The sequence below is a fragment of the Pieris napi genome, chromosome 23 (genome assembly GCF_905475465.1).
Source record: "Pieris napi chromosome 23, ilPieNapi1.2, whole genome shotgun sequence".
Lineage (NCBI taxonomy): Eukaryota > Metazoa > Arthropoda > Insecta > Lepidoptera > Pieridae > Pieris > Pieris napi.
The window spans coordinates 1,996,807-2,019,425 of record NC_062256.1 but is presented as its reverse complement, the minus strand read 5'-3'; the positions used below and the strand labels follow the sequence as shown (position 1 = coordinate 2,019,425).

The following is a 22,619-nucleotide window of genomic DNA, read 5'->3' as shown; positions in this document are numbered from 1 at the left end:
GAATAATGCTGCCAGCGTTACAAAAGGGACCAACCAAAGTTGTTAAATTTGTTTTAATTTTCTTTTTTAATAATTTTTAATTATTGCTTTGTAGAAAATCGTAAATACAAATTATACGTATGTAGATTAATTATTAATTAAATTAATCACAATACAATCCTTATGTCAACCAAAATAAAAAATGGCGGTCGTAAAAGAATTTGAAAGAAAGCATTTTTTTAATATGAATCTTACTTAAAGCTTTCTTAATATCCGGCGTGTCATCATGGTCCAATGTCTGAAACCCGTGGGGCAGTTGCGGTAATAACATCTCTGGTGATTTGAGGCGCCTTTTTAAATTATTTAGGTCCAGATGCGTGTCCCAGTGCTTTATGAAATCGGGCCGCGTGACGTGAGCATCACACACTTTGCATCTGAAATGTCATTTGATTTGGTTTATGGAGGGTCTGTAGTCTGTGGGAGAAGTGTACCGGTGCTACGAACTAATATTTATTATTAATTTATTTATTCACACTTAAAAAACAAGTCAGTTTATCGTTTTAGGTCTGCACATCAGATTTCTGTATCTGTTTCATGATCATTTGTCAAATCTAATAAACAAGTACGCGGTCAGCCTCCTGTGCCTGACATACGCCGTCGACTTTTGGTGTCTAAGGCAAGCCGGTTTCCTCACGATATTCTCTTTCAACGTTCGAGAGAATATTTATATATAATAACCAAACAACTAGCGCATGCAATCTTAATATATAAATTACGTGTTACGTTTGTACGCTATGGACTCCTAAACTACCGAACCGATTTCAATCAAATTTGCACACCGTGTGCAGTTTGATCTAATTTAAAAGATAGGATAGCTTACATCTCAATTTATAGCCGCAATATTATTTTATTGCAAAATATTTGTTTATAATAAACAGTCACAATTCTAACAGATGGCGCTGTGTTGAAAGTACCAACGTTTCACATAAGCTACAATTTAATGACATTACCACTAAAAAAGCATAGTCCCCATGACTGGTGTTCTCCTACCGTTTCCGTTGAATAGTTTACTACTATGTTATATAACTAAAACCTTAGAGCCACAGCAACGCTTGGCCGGTCTGCTAGTAGATATATAAAATATACACGCTTTTAAAATAGGAAAAATATGTAATTGTAAAACTAAAGCATTCTCGAATCCACTTGAATAGACAAATTTCATCAAAATCGGTCCATATGTTTAGTTTACACACATACACACAAGAGATATAAGATTTTTAAAGTTGGCGTTGTATGGACAGATGAGTGCCGTTCTCAGTAGAATAAGAGCTGGACCTGTGCACATCTATGATTTTCTTTTGTTTTTTTTTTCTATTCGTGTTAATTGTCATCTGTCAACTATCAACTGTCAAATAAGAATAAATTTAAATCCTCCTAATTTGAAGCTTATTATTATACAGACTTACTTTAAAACTGGCGCCGTTATCGTGTCGTCGGAGTGGAAAGATCTATACGAAACGAAGAGACTCTTGATATGCATCTTCACGTGTAAGCTCAAAGACTTCATGGATATGCCGCCGTGACCGCACTGTGGACAGATCAACTCCGGAACGCCGTGCTTTTCAAAGTGCAACAGATATGTATGCATCGAATCAAAACTATTTTTACATAACGAACAATGATAATCATAAAGGTGAATTGCTTTTTGACATTCGTATCGTTTGTGTTGTTTGTATAGTCTGTGCACGCCTTTGAAGTTACAGCGAATGCAGCTGTATAGTCTGTAACAAAATTTTTTACAGTCTATGGGTGAGATTCAAAATCTTTCAACGGTATATCGTCGTTTGTCCCGCCCCTTATAGATGTTTACATACCAGTAGAACATTTAAGATATGTTAAAAGCATTTAGGGAATTTGGCCTTTAGCGTGCGACTTTCATCGCGAGGTCGTAGGTTCGAGCCCCGGCTGTGCACCAATGGACTTCCTGTCTATGTGCGCATTTAACATTCGCTCAAATGTTGAAGGAAACTGGCTTGCATTAGACCCAAAAAGTCGACGGCGTGTGTCAGGCACAGGAGGCTGATCACTTGCCTATTAGATTGACAAATGATTATGAAACAGATAGAGAAACCTAAGGTCTAGAACTAAAAAAGTAGGGTCACTGGTTTTTTATTAGATTTTAGAGTAGAGAGAAAAGGACTTCTGTTCGAACTCTATATATCAAAATCCAATACATTTTGGACTTTCGGGAATAGCTCACCTATAAAAATCGTTACTAAAACTGTACATTCGATTTTAACTAAACAATTATGAACATTTAAACTTGTTTTAGATTATTTCATTTATAATTAGTTGTTATCTATATATATAAAAGAAAGTCGTGTTTGTTACAACACTTATAACTCGAGAACGGCTGGACCGATTGCCATGGTTTTTGATTTGTTGGATTTGTTTCCGTCCCGAATAGCAGAATAAGCAATAAAATATCGGATAAGTTTTCGAATAACAATAAATAAATTAATTAATTTTACGAATGCAAAAACCATATGGTGCCATCTGTTGACAAAACTACGTATCATTTTACGTCGAATTCGTGTCAGTTCAAGAAATTCCGATCTTGAGGTGAATGAGGAGATGCATAACCATGCTTTGATCCTGATCAAAAGATGTTGGATATCAGAAAGTGCTTAACATGCAGTATCGCCATATTGACGCTAGAGAGAAGATGCCTAATGTGTAAAACTGCCATTCTTCTTTCGCAATGGCAAGCAATAAAACATTTCTGTATTTGCAAAAGAGTTGTATTAATGTAATACTTAACATTAATGAAATCCTAAAATAAGTTAAATTAAAGTAACAACGATATTATAAGGTTGTAGGGCGGAACGAAGTTAGCCAGGTCAGCTAGTAAACAATATAATAAAGAACTCACTTTCCCTTCTTCCTGTGTGTTCGTTTCCTTTCATGATCACTATCCTCATCAGTATTTAAAGTTTCATTTGGTGAGATGGTGATCAAATCATTCTCAAACTCATCATCACTCGAATGTTGCGACTGAAAAATAAAAGGTTTAACTTAATTATAGGTTTGCAATGTACCAGCCATTTTGGAGTCAACAGACATGCCTAGAGACGAAGGCAAGCTGCCGGATGGGATGTCTTTGATCTCTTGGAGGATGGGATGTCTTTGATCTCTTGGAGGATGGGATGTCATTGATCTCTTGGAGGATGGGATGTCTTTGATCTCTTGGAGGATGGGATGTCTTTGATCTCTTGGAGGATGGGATGTCTTTGATCTCTTGGAGGATGGGATGCTATTTGTATGGACATGTGAGCCTAGTATAACCTCCTTTGGACAAGCACAAAAGCTGGCGCGACCGCAGAGCAGGCGGAATATAATAAACAGCTCAAATATAAGAGTCTTTCCTCCAACTTCGATTTGTTCCCTTTGGAGTAGAGACTCTTGGGTCGTGGGGTTCAAGTACACAGGCGCTTATTAAAGAGTTTGCGCCTGGTTGCACCGGTGACCCGATAGAGGAAAGTACCAGCTGGTGCAACTTTGAATTATTATTATTACTATGTAGATTTGTGTTGGAACCAAGTATTTAGTAAAAGTTTTGATATTTGAAGAAAATATGTCTATGATCGTGTTATACAGATTAAATATAATTTGCTAAAGTATTCTGTTATTTTTGGTGTTTTATTATTACTTACATTATAAGCAGAGTTGTCTTGGTGCCAATTCTCGCTTTGTCCGGTTAGATCGAATTCATTAATTTCTCGCTTAACATCAATTTCGTTTTCACCGACATTAACATCGATATGATATATCCTTCTGATATCCGATAATTTTAAATCCATTTCCGGATCCGCTTCTTCCTTTATTGGAACAGCATCCCATGGGATATCGATTTCGACAACCGTGTCTACTAATTTTTCTACCTTTAGCGGTTCTGATACTTCAGATTCTTTTGGAGTAATTTGTTCTAAATTATTAGATATATCCGCCGGTCTACCTTCTTCTCGTTTCTGTTCATTCAATTGTGTATCACTTAGGTCGACTGTTATTAGTTTCTCTTTCTCCACCACGTCTACACTTTTTATAACTTCGATTTTAACATCGGATTCTGAATGTCGAGAAGCGTCCGTTAGCACAGTCTGTTTAATCTTAGGTCTGTATTGTCTCAACTTTTTAATTTTATTCGGTTTTTGTATCTTCTGTATCACTTCAGGGCTTTCCGAACATTTCGTTTTCACAAACGCTGAAGGTAGCATTCTTTCTATATCGACTTCTGTCTGATTTGTGCTGGAGTGATTTATATATTTTTTCATGAATTCCATTTCTTTATATGTAATATCCATTGATTTTTTAATATTAATCAATGACTTTGCGATATCTTCCGGAGTAGCTTTTACAATTTGCGTGTTTGATGTTGCTTTACCATGTACATACTGCGTGCGTCTATGTGTAGTAGTTTTATTTAAATTGTTATGTGTAGATTCCACGGCCACTTCACTATTAGGTTCCCTTTTAATTTCATCAATACATATTACTTCATCATCACTAATTCTGTTTCCATCTGAATGGCAATCTAATAAGTCTTTTGTGTCTTTAGGTATTTGGATTTCCATTGTTTTACATTCAAAAACATTTTGTGGTGTAACAGTATGTTTTGTTTTAGATGTTTGTAATTCAATTTCAAGTGGTTCGGATTTAATATTAGCAATCACACAAGGGAGATCATCGTTAGGTGTGTCATCAGATGGTATAACAATAACTTCTGGCACATCATCAATGATGATGACATCATCATCGTCATCTATATCGTTCACCATATCTTGAGTATCATTAGGCAATAGTAAAGTATTTATTGGACTATCAACAGTCGCTGTAAAATATAAATTTTGAATAAGGGAAAGAAACAGAAAGGATATAATATGATTTATACGGTAAAATGTATGTTTTACAAGAATACTCACAATCATGTTTGGCTGGCGTAGATTTTAACCTATCTACAATGGTTTTTGGGACGGAAATCTAAAATAAAAAATATTTTAATTGGTAAGGACACCACATTAATATATTATGAGCAAATTAAAATGAATCTGAATTGAGCTGAAGGCAGTATAAATAACACAATGACTACTAAAATCCTTCAATAGAGGATGGGAATCGTATGTTTTACAGGTAATTTTTGATCAGCTTACTATTCCTGCTAACCAATGGACAAAAGAAACAATTATTTTACTGGAAATTGAACCCAAAATCACGTAAAATATTTTATTATATTGTCATAATCTGTCTTAAAAATACAGTGACGCTTCAATATTTAGATCTGGTCTTCAGATTTCTGTATCTGTTAATCAATCATTTCTAATAAGCAAGTATAGTGCTTTTCATGAAAGAAGTCCCGCGGCGATTTTTGGAACTAAATTTGACAGGTCGGCAATGTTGTCATTCGTCGATGTTATGAAGTTCGTTTGTTGTGGTAGATTTTTGTGAATTTTTAACTAGCTTAGTGCATTTTAAAGATTGATTACAATGCCATAAGTTGTAAAAAGTTCGGCTCGAGAAATGATATTAAAGGTGAAAGAGTTCTGTGAAGCGGAACATAAGAATCAAGGTGTTTTAATACCACTAAACAATGTTCGGAAGAGAGTTGGCGCCATAACGGGTACTTTTTAGAGTTGCCATTTAATATTTTTTTGCTGTATTGATGGGACTTTTATGATATATGTAAATTCGTTTTTGCGACAAAATTGAATAAATACATAACGTGATGAAACTAGGTAACTGAAATTAAAACATATACTTATTACATAAGCATTATAAACTTAAAGTTACTATTATTTTTAATTGTTAAAATAATTGTTAAATTCAATTGCAGGTGTGTCAGAGAAAACTGTAACAAGAATTATAAACGAAGGTATAATAGCGGCGTGTACTTCGAAATAAATTGTAACCCAACAATTATGCAATAAAACTCTGAATAAAAAATTGTATTGCTTTTCTTTACCCTATTTTCTCATCTTTTCCGTATAAGTAGGTAGAACACCGCTAATATAAGTAAATGAAAATATACTTTTTACATAACTGAAATATTGTTTCATCGAAGTATGCAGAAAATAATATTATTTGATAAATTACATCTGCTATAATTATTATTAAATGAAATAGGTAAATTTGTTACGCATAAATGGCAACATTACGTTATGCGATTGCAGCGCCGCGTCTGGGGGACTTCTTTCATGAAAAGGACTATAGGTGTTCTTTCTGTAGCTGTCACACGTCGTCGATTTTTTTTTTAAATTTATTTAGTAGCCGGATACAAAGTCCATTGGCACACGTCGTCGATTTGGGTCTAAGGCATGCCAGCTTCTTCTACTGTTCTACCTAATTAAAGTAATAAAAAATGAATACTTACAAGATCATAATCAAAGTCACGATTGGAATGATAAAACATTTTGTGTTTTTGAATCTGTTCCAAGTCAAAGATTATAAAAAAATTACAGGTGAGGCACTTGTACGCCAATCCATAGTTCATCGTATGACGAAGTGCGTGGAGATGTGTTGAACAACTATTTACTATTTTCAGTTTGCATCTGAAAAAAAAAGAAGCTTTATACAAGAAGTTTTTACATTGCCTTTAAATAAATTCTGAAATAGAGACTTTTTTTCTAGAGGGAAATTTTACAAAATTTATATATGTATAAATATTTGAATTTGATTTCCAAAATTCGAGATGTAGCCCTTCAGGCACCAAGATTAAAGGCCTTACTGTTAAATAAAGCAATAACAAAACAACTTACACAGAGCAGGTGACGTTCCCTTCAATCTGATGGAATGCAGCACTGCTTTCGGTGACCCTTTTCTTGCACGCACCACACGTCGTAACATACCTTTTAGATTCACAAACATGATCATCTTCATAGGAAATCAGGTCCTTGCATTTCTCACAAACAGCACAACCCGGTATGGGCACATCGGACCGCACAGAATGCCGCAATATCATGTGTTCTATACTGTCTTCCTTTTTGAAAAAGTAAAACCGACACAGGTGACATTTAAATATCTTCTCAGCTGAGGCGAAAAGTTCTAGATGCATCTTTTTGAACCCCTCGCAGTACCACTGGTGCTGGCGTAGCTTGCTGCACGTGTAGAACCGTTTCTTACATCCGACACAGTTCTTCAATTTCGTATGTTCGAACGCATTTTCGCCGCATTTCCAGCATTTCCCTTCTATGTTCGCGATGTACTTGTTCGCCGATTTGCTATAGTAAGCGACAATATTGCACTCGACGTAGTCATTCATTTCTAGAACGACGCGAAGGCTCGAAGGCTCGTGGGTTCGTATGTGGTCGCGGAAGTCGGCCAAGTGCCACCACGCCATATCGCAAATGTAACATTTGTAGAATAACGGCGGATCTTTGGGCTCCTCTGTGAGGGAGGCCCAATCGCACCATCTTGTGAATACTCGGTCCAATAGTTTCTCGTGGGGCGTTTTAACGAATACTTTTACGTCCGGTTTGCATGTGTTGAGGACCTGACAAGTTATCAAAGAAAATATAGAAACAGATATGTTAGTGGCAAGATCAGAAATTTATTGTAGACTAAATCTTAATTCAGGATCTTTGCTTGTACTGTCAATATATAGAGATAACTGCTTCATTGAAATTAAAATAATGTGAGAAACCTAAATCTTATATTTATGAACGAAATTTAGCGCTTTGACTCCCGCGAACCCAACCCAAAAAGTTTAAGAATTTTAAATACCATATAATATACATGTTAGACTAAAAGCTTAAAGATTAGAAAATAACTGAGTAAATGCGAGAGATGTAATTTATAAACCGCGTCAATACTTTGTAAAAAATAGGAATTATTATTTCAAATATTTAGTAATAATAACAATACCCAAGATGAGATTATGATGACTTTGACAGCTCTAAAAACCAAATTTAAGTTTGAGTGACGATCTAGAATGCTAGCCTTAAATTCGTATTTTTTTGCATGATTACGCTATATGACTGTTGCCTTAGAACTGGCGAAATACTTATCTTAAAATAACAATAAAACCGCAGAATAGTGTATTGTTCATAATACTAAATTATATTAAAACTTGATGTAATATATTTATAAAAATAAAAAATAATTTTTTTTAATGTTGTTGACATAATCCTGACAAAAATCTCCTATAATAACTACCTGAAAGCTTACCACACAATTAAATAACTCTTTAAAAGATCTCAATACTTCTAGCATTAGTACCCTATAATATCAAAACAGTTCAACGTCGTTAACTTGGAATTGCGTATTACGAAATTTTGATTGACTTTGCAATCGCTAGTGACGGAAGTGGATTAAATTTAATAGAGACATATTTTGTTATAGTATATAGGCTATCGTTATCCTCTTATCTGTATCGTGGCCCTGGAATATTTTGGATGTTGGGTAGATACAGAAATATAACAAGTTTTAATGCTCAAAGAAAGGCTCTACACCAAACTAATGGCATAAAGAGTTATTCAAAATAATTTGGTTTTTTTTTTATATATACTCAATGTTAGCTATGTAAATGACAGTTAAAACACGTCTTAAAGGAAGTCAATCTAGGTTACATTTAATGTAATAAATTAAATTTGGACGACTCATTGGTCTAGAGGTTAATACCCCTGACTGCGAATCCATGGGTCCCGGTTCGATCCCCGGCTGAGACGAACATCGATGTGGTGAGCATTTGGTGTTGTGCTTAGGTCTTGGGTCTTTAAATATGTATTTATATGTCTATCTATCTATAATATGTACGTATATCCGTTGCCTAGTACCCATAACACAAGCTTCACCAGCTTAGCATGGGACTAGGTCAATTGGTGTGTATTCTCTTTAATAAAAATAAAATAAAAAAATGAGAATTGATTTTATCATTATAGTGAATTTCTCTCAGAGGCATCTTTTACTACCTAAAGAAATGAAAAATACAGAAAAGAAATATGTATGAAACATATTTAGGTCATATGACATGATTAATGAATATCTTAATACCTTCAAATCTAAAAACAATTATTATTTAGGAATCAAACTCGGCCATTCCAGGTTACATGTGCCACTGTGGAGACTATCAAATAGCTACCATACATATGGCACATGCTTGATTAAGAACTGATATATCATAACTAAAAATTTAATTTATTTAAAGCTTACCTGTCCATGTAGTATTTTATCACAAATATTATTGGATTGAAGATAAATTTCATTAGATTTTTTCACTATTTCCCTCCAACTTATTATTTCATGCTGTTTTTCTATTGCATTCTCGTCAACATTCTCTACTTCTATCTTAATGTCAAAATTCATAGGCATAGTATTACTTCGGCCTGGATTTTCCCGAATGGAATTTGTGTTTGTTTGACTAGATTGAGTAGCAATAGCTACTACAGGAAGTGCTTTTTTACATGGTCTTTTAATTCTTGCTAATGTACTCTCCACGACACTCTGAAAAATTAAAACACTCATATAAAAATATTTGATAATAGTCAGTATAAGTTATTTATAAATTAAATTAACAAAATATAAATAGTGAATTAGTAAAATATCGTGAATAAAAATGTTTTAAGATGATTTCAAAACCAGAAATCCAAGGCCAAGATTCATAAATACAGCTAGTGACTTATTACTATTTACCCAGACCACTTAAACATGTATTGAAATATGATAATGCGTTAAAATCTTTTTATATACTTTTCAAATTATAATAATTTGAAATTAGATATAATACATATTTTATTATATAAATTAAAGTAGTAAGTCAAAACTTTAATAACTAAGATGTTGCAGCCTGCAGTCTTGTGGGTTTGTTAAGTTCAAACAAATTTAGTGGTAAGTATAGACATTCAACCCAAAATAATAATTAATGATTTATTAATACTTCCTTAATTTACCTAAAGATTGGTACATTATTGTGTCATTAAACATTCGTATAGCAAGATAAGTATTTTCTGTAAGTTAGTCTATATTAATCAAAAGTTTAATTGGAGAGGGTACCTTAAAAAATTGCGTAATAATTAAAATAATTGTTCAATAGTCTAGCATTGTTAAATTATTTTGTTTAAAAATGAGATGTCAATTTTTTTAGTTCAAATTTCCAGCATTGCAACAACCTTTATACGTTTCATACCATCATACAAATTTACTGTTTAAGAAACAATATATTTACTATAAAATGCCAAAAACCAATAATTAATATAAGCGTATTACGTAATCTGTAAATGAAAAATAGGGTAGGTAGGTAAGCATAAAAAATCAATAACCAACATGTACCTACAAATATGCACAATAAATGTTTTAATACCTTTACACAGAAATCAATAAACAATTATAATTATAGATTATAATCATAATCATAATCAAAAATTTGCTAAAAGGATGGATTACGTTTTCGAATTACCTACATAACTTTTTAAGCAAGATGGAGGTACTACCTGCAATGCAAAAATTTCTTCGTCCGATTCATTAACTTCGCGTGGAACAAGTTTCGTTTTTCTACATTTTCTTCCATCATTATCCATTTTTTATTTCATTTGGAAACATACACTAATCAATTCACATAGTGAAAATCGTCACAAAACAAAATAAAACAACATGGAAGATACCTATAACTATGAAAGTTCTTAATTGAACCGGTTCACTGAAAATGTACGGCATGCGTTCTCACAACTGACATGTCTTTTGTCTCTCTTGTTTTTTAACAGTTAGAAAAAGAAAAAATATTGAACGACCACTTAATTCAATAGCATGCAATGTCAATTTTGAAGGATTATATTTTATAGTATACCTTCACTCGGTCAACGATGTCCCGTGTCGGTTAGGCAGATCTGTGGGTACTGCGAGAAGAGAGAACTGCGTTCAGAAATTACATTTTAAATCAGTGTTCCTTACCGTTCCTCCGAAAGCAAAATTTTGAAACGGATGGTTTTGTGAATAACTTTATTCGTAATGCGATGGGATGATGCTTCAAATAGTTTGTTTATTTAAAAAAAGATGATTAACGAAAATAGCGACTTTATTAATAACCTAAAATTATTTCTTTTAGGATTATTTAATAGTGATTCGTCTTAAAATGTAACATGTGAAGTCTAGATGCCCACTGAAATCCAACGAGGCAACACTTGAAATAACCGTACTAATTGCGATCATTGCACAATTTAAGCCTGTCGCGATTGAATCCGAAAATGTAGTTTAATCTTACATTAGTTAAGCTTAATATTGCTATTAACGCTAAGTCTGTTCCTGAGTATTCCTATCAGAGCCGCGATAAGTCAAATCCATATTCTATTACGTATTTCATTTACAAGTCACAGCGCTAAATATCGACATTATATCTTAGGGCTCTAATCCTTAGACGTACCTTACGATTTTTATTTTTGGTGATTTTCAGTATAATTATATTGTCAATTGTCATCAGTCAGCACTCAGCAGTCATATTTGCTTCGTCAGGTTTGACAACTGCCAAACGCAATTACCTAGATTTTGATGTTTAATTTTTTTAAGATCTTACCTACTTCCTAAATCTAACCTATTTCTAAATATTTTCAAAATAAAAATGAGATTTTTATAAAAATTACATAAATCAGTATTAAAGCTAACATGTCGCTATTCATTAAACATTATAGGCCTGGATCAATATTCAAAAAGCAAATACTATGGCGTTTAAATTCAAGTGTGGCAGAAAACCACGAAAGCGAAGAGGAGTTTCGTGTTCTGGATATACTTAAAAAAAGAGATAAACAGCAGAAGAGAGTTGCTCGGAGGATAGATGTCCCTGCTGACAGAGCTGAGAAAATGTCTACAGATCAGGTAAAAACTATTCAAATTGAATAAAACAGGCTGGTTTTACTGAAGTGTACAATAATAATAATGTTAATTTTCAACCTCAAGATTTTATACTCTTAGATTATAAATATAGCTTGGCTGGCTGGCATGTTTTGAATATTTTAAAGATGGAATTTAAGATATTATAAGTTCATTAAGATTTGTAGAAACATATCAAGATCAAATTAAAGAAATACCTGATGAAATGTGTTCAGTTCATTCTCATATAATACAACCCTGTAATACATTCTAGAAAGAAATTGACAATTATTATTAAAATATTTTTTAATGAACCATTTATTTTTATATATAATTTCTTTTTCAGAATTGGGGTAATGTCTGGCCTGGTCCACGATCATTTCACCCATCTACTGTTCCTTTACCAATTCGTCAAGGCTATGTTCCCAAAGGCCAAGTACCACCTGGCAAAAAGGCAAATGCCGAACTTATGAAAATACCCAATTTTTTGCATTTAACTCCACCTGTTATTAAAACCCAGTGTGAAGCAATAAAAAAATTCTGCACAGAATGGCCAAAACTTCTTAACTCTGAGGAAGCAATTGAAAAACACTATCCAGTGGAGGTTATTACATCAGACTACTGCCACGCAAGCCCCACTATAAGGAACCCATTAGCCAGAGTTGTGACATTACGCGTCAAGTTATCTACTTTGAACCTAGACAAACATGCTAAAGATAAGTTTTTAAGGTTAGTTGGAGACCATTACGATGAGAAAACAGATTTAATAACTTTAACAGCTGATAGGTGTCCCATGCGCAGGCAGAATTTGGATTACGTTAATTATTTGCTAACAGCAACTTATCATGAGGCATGGACAGTTGAAGATTGGGAGAAAGAGAAAATGGAAGCTGATATGGAGTATTATGACTGGAATAATAATCAGTCTAAGAAGAATTTAGTTAATTGGTACCACCACTGTAGTAATAAAGATAAAGCACTTAGTGAAGATGAATACAAGAGTTTTGATATATCTGTAATAGATCATGGAGAAGAGTATAAGTTGGCAGTGTCTAGTTTATTTAATGATGGTGAAAGCGAAGAGACATTAAACAATTACGATACAGCTGTGAGGAAGTTATTAGGTTTGCCAGGGAGGAAAGCTATAGAATAGATAATAGGATTAAATGTGTAGATTTCAAATGGTGTTTTATTAAAAACCCCCAAATGTTTTGTCAAGTGCTATCATAAAGCAAAGATTTTGTTCCTTCACATCAGTTCTATATAGACAAATATAAAATGACTATTAATAATTTAAAAAATTCTCAGGGTTTTTGTTACTCAATCTAGAAACTTAAAAATTGGACCTTTGATGACTTAGTTATAATTATAATAATAAAAGCCTTTATTGCTGTAATTACTTATACCTATTAGTACATACAAAAAATTAACACTAATAATTAATCGGCAAGCCGGTTGGTTGGTTTCTGTTCTACAGCTTGTCCTTGGACATAGGCCTCCTCTAAGGGCTTCCATTCTTCTCTGATTCTAGCTTTACGTAGCCACATAGGGCCAGCTACTCTTCGCACATCATCTTCCCATCTTTTTATTTGTCTTCCTCGTTTTCTTTTGTCATAGCGACGGAGCCATTCCGTCACTTTCTTCGTCCACTATCTTTATCTTCTCTCATAATGTGTCCCGTCCATTTCCATTTCAATCATTTACTAGAAGTAAGCATTTCTAAACTTCGTCATGTCCTTTATTTCTTCTAGTTTTACTCTATCTTTCAATTTAAGACCTAGAACACTCCTTTCGATACTATTCCGGCATACTGATGAGTGATGACTTAGTTACTTTATATCATACACTTAGTATATACTAAAGCCGAATTTACATTACGAAACTAGTGTTATGCATGTTGGAATGAGTTTCATGAAAATAGTTGCAGCACGTGTGAAACTACTTTAACAAGAAATAATAGTGTCGTGAAATCAACAGTATCACCAACGACATGGCTCTGTCAACATCAAAGCTTCATTTTGCGATGCAGAACGTCGTGGTACAGATGTTAATATATAAAATTCGAAAATTATATTTTTATCAACTGACCAACGTTGGTTTGCCATTTTGGCGGTCATTTAGCTGCACGATGCACTCAAACACACACGTCTGCCCTGTGCAAATGCTTTCGCGACACTAGTTTCGTGTCGCGTTTTCATCGTGAAAGTAGTTGCGTGACATTAGTTTTACAAAAAATATGCGCATGGCACGAAATTTATCCAGTGTCGCGAAACCGATGCATGCATTATGAAACTGTAAATTTACACGTGAAATTGTTGATGAAATTTATGTCATAAAACTAATTCCGAGCCACTAGTTTCGTAATGTAAATTCGGCTTTAGTCTATGCTTTATATTAATGTCATAACTTCGAAAAGTACATTATGTTCATCAATGCGTTGGCGTTCTATCGTTTTTTAATTTGCAAAAGTACATGTGAGCGAGCAAGTAAATAATAAAAAATCTAATCACAGTTTTACAAGCTCTACTAACTTTTACGAGCCGTAATAAAAACAAATGAAACTGCATTTCAAAGAGGAAATTCGCCAGAATAATGTCGAAATTTTATTTAATTTTTCTATTTAGTAATTTTATATTAGTTAAATGTAAAATAGAGAGTTTTGATGACGAACGTAAGTATATTTCAAATGATAAGAAAATTAGTTTATTTTGTCGAACTGGTTAATCTCAGGTGTGTCGAATAGCGCTATACCTATAGCGTAGATAGATAATTATCTATCATCATGCTACAGGGAATTAACGAGGAGGAAACTGCTTGCCACAGTTTGACTTGAATTTTACGAAAACATTTTAATCTTTTCTAATTATTGAGTAGGTATATAACGCAGAATATGTAGATTCTATTTCCGATGAATTATTGTTTCGGATTGGTAGGCACTTATGAATATAAATGAAACAGTCTCATATAAAATTGTCTCAATTTATGGTACCTAAAAGAATCTGGTCGTGGACGTTAGGAATTATATTTTTGCGACTCCATAACGTATATTATACGTAGTATTGATACATTAAATTGTGTTTCTTCCAAGAAGACGTTACAATTATTGATATCGGCTCTTCTCTCATCCAATCAGATTTAACAAATAGTCCACCTGGACGAAATATTACGATTGTAGGTCATGGTTAACGTGACCAGACGTCCCGTTTTGAACGGGATTGTTCCTTTTTCCAATTACGAGTCCCGGTGTCGCCAAAATGAACTGTGGGACGCAAAATGGTCCTGTTTTTAGAAACCGCGCGCAATTTTAAGCGGCAGAATATAAAAAAAACGTGGCAAGAGTTTCATTCTTATTTTAAATCGTCACCAATATTAAAACAAATTTGTTCTGATAAATATAACTAAACATTTTGATTAAGCCAACTAACTTAACTTTTAAAAGTGTTTTTTTTTCATTGATGCAAAATGAGGATTAAAAAATGACTTAATTTAATAATTAGTTCTAGTGGGGCTTAGATCTGGTTGCTTATGAATGAAACGATTTGTGGATAGCGTGAAAAATCTATAAACTATTGTGCCATGGGGTTACATTTGGGTTGGGCAATGAATAATGTAACAGATACTTGTAAAATTGATTATACTTACAGTTCTCCCGCAACGTAATTTCGTCTACTGGCCTAATGCAACAGTGCCGTTTTATATAAATTCTGATCATTTTGGTAAGTTTATATTTATTAAGAGGGTGAAAGGACCTACCTACCGTCGTGGTGGACGTTCAAATTATTAATTGATAAGCGGATATTATTGAATCCTCTCATAAATGATTAGCATTTATTTTATAAGTCCTAAAACGAGATACACTTAAAAATACGAGAAAAGTATGAAGATACAATACACATCATCACGAATAAAGTAATTTTAATATTTCGATGTAGAAATAGGAAACAAAAAAAATCAAGGAACATAAATATAGGCAGCAACAAACGCAGCATTAAAACTAAATCTAAAAAACGTAAAAATCTAAACATTAGTGTTGAATTGAATGTTGAATGACACTGTTCGATCAAAAACGTACTTATGTTGGATAAAGTAGCCAGATCACTGAGGAACCAGCCCACTGGAGTATTTCCGAACCAATCCAACTTAGGGAGCGTTCAAGTATTAACGTAACGCAATTTTTGAAGATTATTGACCCCCCCCCCATGTAACTCGCCGTAACGTTTTTCAGTACCCAAGTAAAGTACTGTTCCCAAGTCTAGTAAAACGTTTCGTGACCCCCTAGTGACTCTATAGTTACTATTATGTGGTGTAAGTAGAAAATAATATTAACAATAACGCGTAATTCAATCCCCGCCCCGCATCGTAACGTTTTACAAAAGGAAAAAATTCGTTACGTAATACTTGAACACTCCCTTAGAGTCCTTCAAGAAAAGAAGAAGAAAATAGAGTACCAATTCTTAAAAGCCCGGCTATGCACTCGCAAGCCCCCTGTCATTCAGTGCCCATATCCTTTAACATCGGGTGAGCCTCCTTGCCGGTTTCCCCCTGTTCTATTAAAAACAATAAAATAATTGAGACTCGGCAGTCTGCAGTTCTCTTCAGGATAGAATGCCTAGAAGCTTGAGCAACTTACTTAAACATAGCCCACATTTAGATTTTGGTATGATTCGATTCTGGGATTACCACAGACAAATCAAAATAATGTACCTACCACGCACATGAACGTCTAATGTCCCTTAAGAGCAGTTTGAAGATGTGCTAAAAACAAAGATCTATATTATGTTAACTACGAACAAAGCTTCAATTTTACTAGTAAACATTAGAAACTAAAACAGATACTTTTAGAATTTGCCGTCATTTAGGTTTTGTTCAATTGAAATCATTATATTTTATTGCTACTTATTATATATTATGTACATTATTAAACTTCAGGGTTCAATTGGTTTTAAATTCACGCAAAACTCGCTAAATCTTGCACGTACGTGGCTATGAAACATATTCATGTTGAAAAGTTTACATTCGTTTCCTATATACAATAGAATCTCTATAACCCGACCTTCGTTAAGTCGAAAAAAATTGCTCATCAAAAATTATCTCGATTTTTTAGAGTTAGTAACTCGAACAAAATGTTATTTCCCTACGAAGTATTTATAAAATACATACTTATACTCTATAACTCGAATTTCAAAAAGCAAGTCGTATTTAGTAATATATAATGCCGTCTTATTTGGAATTCCCCGAAATAATAGCAATAAAATCCAAAATGAATGTTCGTGTGGATTCTAATGTATTGTTTTTATCTTGTACAATGAATACATTTATTGCATACAATCGAAAAATACACTAAGGAATCGCGTCACTGTAAGTCGAAATTTCAGCAGTAACTGTTAAGTTCTTGTTAAGTCGAAAACTCGAAATTGCATTTCCCTTGACATTCAAGTTATAGAGAACGACCAGCCTTGCTAAGCCCTGACTGGTCTCTAGTAGCGGTGTTCTTTTTACAGATGCCGAACAATCGCTATCAATTTTGTCCTCCCTCTCTCTCTTCGCGTTCAAAACGTGTCTCAAGTTCGCGCCAGTGATGGCGGAACCTGTCAATCATCATGTCCTTTTAATTGAAAATCCCAACGGAAGACGAAAATGTGATGTGAACAACGAAGCCCATAGCTTTGAAGAACCTCATGTAAGTATCTCGTGGGATCTATAGCTGGGTAATTTGGTTTGGTTTGTTAGAAAAGTTTTAGTAGCAAGATATCTTTAAGTGTGTGAGTGAGACAATCACTCACAGTGGCTTTGCAACCTGAGAACGACTTCCAGCACTCCCTGTGCCACCTCCCGCCATATACTGGCTTTTAGCTGCAGCAGGTACTCCTCCATTTTGTCGATACAGCGGTACCTTGGCCGACTGGTCTCTGACCACTGAAGGAAGCTTACTTAAGTTGACTATTCTGCGAAATATGAGCGGTGCGCTGTCGTTAACACGAAATACTGAAGTCCATAAATATTTGGGAATTGCTACTGTCGAGGAAGACATTAAAAGATCAACCGTGCGATACAAAATGAGTCTTCAGCAACACGTCAACCCCCTAGCTTCGGGCCTCTTGGAAACGATGGACTTTGTGTATCGGCTAAAAAGGGCGAAACTTGCCGCAGTCTGACAGTTTACAAATTACGGAGGGAATACAATTTTTTGGATTTGCGTTCCCTAATTGCCATCATTTCCCATAAAATCTGATAAAAGCCAGGAGGCTGATTGCAGATGAATTTAAAAAAAAAATTGACTATTCTTTATATTATCTATGACTATATTATATTTTTGCTGGCTTAAACGTGCGAATCCCGGCTTAAATACCAACTTTGAAGTAATTCTTTGTGCATAGTTGACATTGGATTATTGTGAACGAATATTTTCAGCGCCTGACTCTAGGCTACGAGTGCCTTAAGTCACCAGACATCGACATGATGATAATGAGGGCACTAGGCTTTCCCTTCGAACATAATCGGGCCAGTCGCGATGTGTTCATTGATGTGCAGTTCGAGAATATTGAATCAGGTAAGTTAAAAGTAAATCAATTCGATTTAAAAGCGTTTTGAACACACATCAAAGTTTCAATCTAATATATAAAATTCTCGTGTCACAGTTTTCGTTGCCATACTCCGAAACGGCTTGACCGATTTTGATGAAATTTTTTGTGCTTTTTCATCCCTCTAAATGTTAGGGGTAGTCCACCCCTAAATTTTTTTAAATATTTTTTAGACAAAATTTTTAATTTCTATTTTTTTATGATACAGCATTAAAAAATACATACAACCCCTAATTTTCACTCCTCTACGATCAACCCCTATTTTTTTGTTATAAATGATATATGTACATGGCAAAACGACGTTTGCCCGGTCAGCTAGTTGTATATAAAATATTGCGCCTTACAAAAATATGCGGTGTCGCAAGAAATAATTTTTTTGCCTGAATCTGTTGTTAATTGTTATGTTGATGGTTCATTAAGAGACCCTGAAGAAAAAAGGTACTCATTTTCCCAATGTGTTATTATTGTTATTATAAGTTCTTGTATTCTTCTTAATTGTAATTATTACCATGACGCCTAGAGATCAACCTGTATTTTTAATTATATACGATGATGTCTATTGTATATAATAATAATAATAATTTATTGCAAGAATATGGTACAAAAATGTGTCAGGTGGTACAATCATAAGTTCGCATATTCTGCCACACACAATGGCGCGCAAATTTGTATTTAAAGGAATTTTACATTTTACATTATTAGTCATATGAATTGGTCAGTTTTTATATTATTTGTATCATTATATTATTGTACATATCATATCATACGTTATTAAATTTATGTTCTAAACTTATGTTCTAAGTATTCAGTTACGCTATAGAAGCACCTTGACTTCAAAAACCTAATCACCATCCCCTTGAAAACATTATATGTATTCGGATATTAGATATTTATTTATGCGCTTCCTGTACTCTATCCTCAGTTGGTGTTTATTTTTTTTTCTAGAGTTGTCTGGAAGAAAGCGCCTGCTAGCGATAATGCCTTTATTATAACCTAAACATAATAATCAAATATTACAGTATTTACAAATTCTATATCATCATTTTTCATTATTCTTATTACATAGTAGTAATAATATAAATAATTAAAAAATAATAATAAGAATAGTAAAAAAATGGTGCGTGTACTTATGTACGCGCGTACGAAGTTATACTTCTTTGGCTTTCTTTATTTTTTTTAAATATTAAACAATGTATAATAAATATTTAGCGTTAATAATTTAACAATATTTAATATTTAGTATTTTATTTAATTATTAATTAATATTAATAATAATTATTATTTATTATTTTATTATATTATTAATTCAATTTAATAACTAGATATGTTTCATAACCTTTTAACTAAGTAACAATAGGTCTTTGTGAAAAAGCATTGCTAAATTTCTTTGAAAAAATAATTAAAACTCCTTTATTTGTTTAAAAGGTACTACAAATGTCATTATGGTCATTCAAAATTCTTGGCATAGCTGCTAACGTCACGCATATTATATTTCTTTTTACTTGTAGATTGTCTTATTCCCATCTCGCTCGCGCACGCTCGGCGCCCATACTGATAATTTTGTGTCACGGTGCGCGCGCATCGTAAAATTTTACTCTCATAAATTTTTCATAAGGCGCCTAAAGAAGTATAACTTCAAAATATTAAAAAGTTTGGTCCCTGTGTACCTTTAACGCTGGCAGAGCTTTCCTCGCTGTACGGATATAACGATACTTACGCGTTGAGCGAGGAAACCAGCTCTTGGGTCACCAGTACTATCTACCAGGACAACTTAAATCTTTAATTAGAGCTGTGCACTTGAACTCCACTACCCATGAGACTCTACTCCAAACGGAATAAAATCGAAGTTGGAGAAAAGACTGTTATATTTGAGCTGTTTATTATTTTGCGCCTGCTCTGCGGCCGCGCCAGCCTTTGTGCTTGTCCGATGGAGGTAAAACAGGGCTAACGTGTCCACACTAGCATCCCATTTTTTTTTTTTTTTTTTTTTTTTGTGGGGAAATGCGTTACGCATACCCTCCCGCGGCACGGTTGACCTTGGTGGGGAAGGGTTATGTGGGACTCGCACAACAGTGCATACCCACTAAAACCCCACGGCGCCACCAGCAATCGCCCGGGGCAGGACACGGTAACAGCGTAGCCTTGTCCGCATCCAGCCACACTAGCATCCCATACCAAAGCCCGTCCCATCCTCCAAGAGACAAAGACATCCCATCCGGCCTACGTCTCTAGCCATGTCTGTTGACTCCAGCCACCTTGCGCGGTCTGTAATTGAAAAGAGGAAACAGTTCAGTTCCGGTGCGTGAAAGTGGTTAGGGGTTATTATTCTAAAACTTTAAAATTCCAAAATTAGGAAATAAAGTATTACCTAACCTTACCAGAATTATTATTGCCGCGGTGGCGTCAATACGTAAGTATCATAATAATAAAAACATTAATAACAATAATACTAATAAAAAATATTTATTCCATGAGTTAGACATAAAATGTTTGCACTAGTACAGCAGGACTTATCTATAACCTGTGTTCACATATTTTATTTGTAAATATTTACCACATAATTACAGTGGCATTGTCTCCTTATCAAAGTTTCTGTAAATACGAGAAATATATAATTAATTCGTTTGTACGTTTGTTAATGTTTTAAAATGCCGCTTTGATTAAAATCACACATAAATATTGTAAATTGTCACTCTTGGTGTTGTTTTTTTATAATGGTCTCTTGCTCGTAATTGAAAATCTTTTTTAAAACGGAAAGCCTAGTCATGTATTTAAAAGAGATAGCTTGTAACATATCTATACTAATATTATAAAGAGGAAAGGTTTGATTTTTTGTTTGTTTGAAATGAATAGGCTCCGAAACTAAAGGACCGATTTCAAAAATTCTTTCACCGTTAGCAAGCTACACTATTTCCGAGTGACATAGGCTATGTTTCAATTTCAAAAAAAATAGGGATGCTTACTAAAACTGGAATAATCTAACCCAAGGTGTAAAAAAATAAACAAAAAACTTCCTTCAATCGTGTGCGCTGCGAAAACTATTAATGATAGAACAAAATGATGTATTACAATTTTTCAGGACATATCACTATCTATAAAAAATTTCGCAACAGCATGTCTCTATCTTTTATAGTTACGTCACAATAAGCGTCCTTTTATTATTATTTTTTATTAAAATACCACCGCTAGAAAAGGCTCTTTAATCGTACCTAGGTATTGATCCTTATCAAAATAATAACAAACGTTTCACATAAGCTACAATTTAATGGCATAACCACCAAAACAGCATGGTGGATTGGTGTTCTCCTGCTGTTTCTCTTGAATAGTGTACTACTATGTATTATAACAAAAATCTTAGCCACAGCAACGCTTGGCCGAGTCTACTAGTACTGTAGAAAATACATTATGTATGATGTGGTGTACTTATACACTATGAACATAATGTAATTGTTTTGATGAGATTATTAGAAATTATCAATATTAATTATTAATCATGAAATTACAGATAAAAAAAAAGATAAATAGCTTACCTTTTAATGCATGGAATGCTAATCATGATATATATGTTAGCAACAACACCTAAGATTATTTTTGTATGTTGAAATATCGGATTAGAGGGTTTATATACTTTACAAAAGTTAAAATGTTTGTTTTGTATATTTTATCGTACGGTTTAAATACAAAAGCTTGCCAATGCTTGATACATTGGTACAAGAAAAAGAAAATACAAAATTTAATGTGACAAGCATTTAAACAAACACAAAAAATCCTCACGATATTTTCCTTCACCGTTCGAGCAAATGTTAAATGCGCACATAGAAAGTCCATTGGTGCACAGCCGGGGATCGAACCTACGACCTCAGGTATGAGAATCGCACGCTGAAGCTACTAAGCCAACACTGCTCTATAAGTAAATACTTACAACATTAAAAAGGAAATTAAGGATATGGAAATAAAATAAGGCTTTATTATTATGTTTGGTAAGTGTTTACTTTAGCTCAGGATCGATTCATGATCCTGGTAGACTGTTGCTCATGTTAAGTGAACAGTTTTTCATGGGTAGTAGAAATTTGCGGGTCACATTTGCCGTATTTAATATAACTGCTTTTTACACGCTTTATATTAGCTTCACCTGTATGTATGTATGTATGTATGTAACCGACTCCTTCGGACTCGATTTTGACCCACTTTTAACGGACAGATTTAATTCAA

The 22,619-nt window shown here is 33.8% G+C and overlaps 3 protein-coding genes across 15 annotated transcripts in view; 2 read left to right on the top strand and 1 right to left on the bottom strand.

The window, feature by feature from the left end:
- The window catches only part of LOC125061092, a 34,415-nt gene extending 23,729 nt beyond the window's left edge, over positions 1 to 10,686 (bottom strand). For 5 of the 13 annotated variants that reach the window (XR_007118975.1, XM_047666281.1, XM_047666283.1 and 2 more), the window contains exons 1-6: positions 10,458 to 10,683; positions 9,181 to 9,471; positions 6,789 to 7,522; positions 6,404 to 6,581; positions 4,959 to 5,016; positions 3,693 to 4,867 (exon numbers count right to left, since the gene is read on the bottom strand). Coding sequence is in view for 10 of the 13 variants with exons in the window: in XM_047666281.1 (XP_047522237.1) it covers positions 3,693 to 4,867; positions 4,959 to 5,016; positions 6,404 to 6,581; positions 6,789 to 7,522; positions 9,181 to 9,471; positions 10,458 to 10,544 (2,523 nt within the window). In the remaining 3 variants the exon portion in view is untranslated. Of the gene's footprint in view, positions 1 to 234; positions 414 to 1,445; positions 1,761 to 2,911; positions 3,034 to 3,692; positions 4,868 to 4,958; positions 5,017 to 6,403; positions 6,582 to 6,788; positions 7,523 to 9,180; positions 9,472 to 10,457 lie in introns of all 13 variants that reach the window. The other 8 variants (XR_007118977.1, XM_047666282.1, XM_047666280.1 and 5 more) reach the window with 6 other exon arrangements.
- An 807-nt stretch (positions 10,687 to 11,493) lies between these two features.
- LOC125061111 (28S ribosomal protein S35, mitochondrial) lies at positions 11,494 to 13,008 on the top strand. The gene is made up of 2 exons (XM_047666326.1): positions 11,494 to 11,832; positions 12,173 to 13,008. The coding sequence occupies exons 1-2, from the start codon at positions 11,623 to 11,625 to the stop codon at positions 12,977 to 12,979; spliced, it is 1,017 nt and encodes a 338-aa protein (XP_047522282.1). The 5' UTR covers positions 11,494 to 11,622; the 3' UTR covers positions 12,980 to 13,008.
- Positions 13,009 to 14,327: 1,319 nt separating this feature from the next.
- Positions 14,328 to 22,619, top strand: part of LOC125061124 — a 29,162-nt gene continuing 20,870 nt past the window's right edge. The window contains exons 1-4 of the mRNA XM_047666360.1: positions 14,328 to 14,497; positions 15,471 to 15,542; positions 17,328 to 17,506; positions 18,238 to 18,376. Of these exons, the coding sequence (XP_047522316.1) occupies positions 14,419 to 14,497; positions 15,471 to 15,542; positions 17,328 to 17,506; positions 18,238 to 18,376 (469 nt within the window). The 5' untranslated portion in view covers positions 14,328 to 14,418. The remainder of the gene's footprint in view (positions 14,498 to 15,470; positions 15,543 to 17,327; positions 17,507 to 18,237; positions 18,377 to 22,619) is intronic.

What these genes read in the sequence shown, in the direction of transcription:
- LOC125061111 (XM_047666326.1), top strand. Translation starts at nt 11,623, where the DNA reads ATGTCGCTATTCATTAAACATTATAGGCCTGGATCAATATTCAAAAAG. An exon ending in AGAAAATGTCTACAGATCAG is followed by an intron (nt 11,833 to 12,172) that starts GTAAAAACTATT and finishes TTTCTTTTTCAG; the next exon opens with AATTGGGGTAATGTCTGGCC.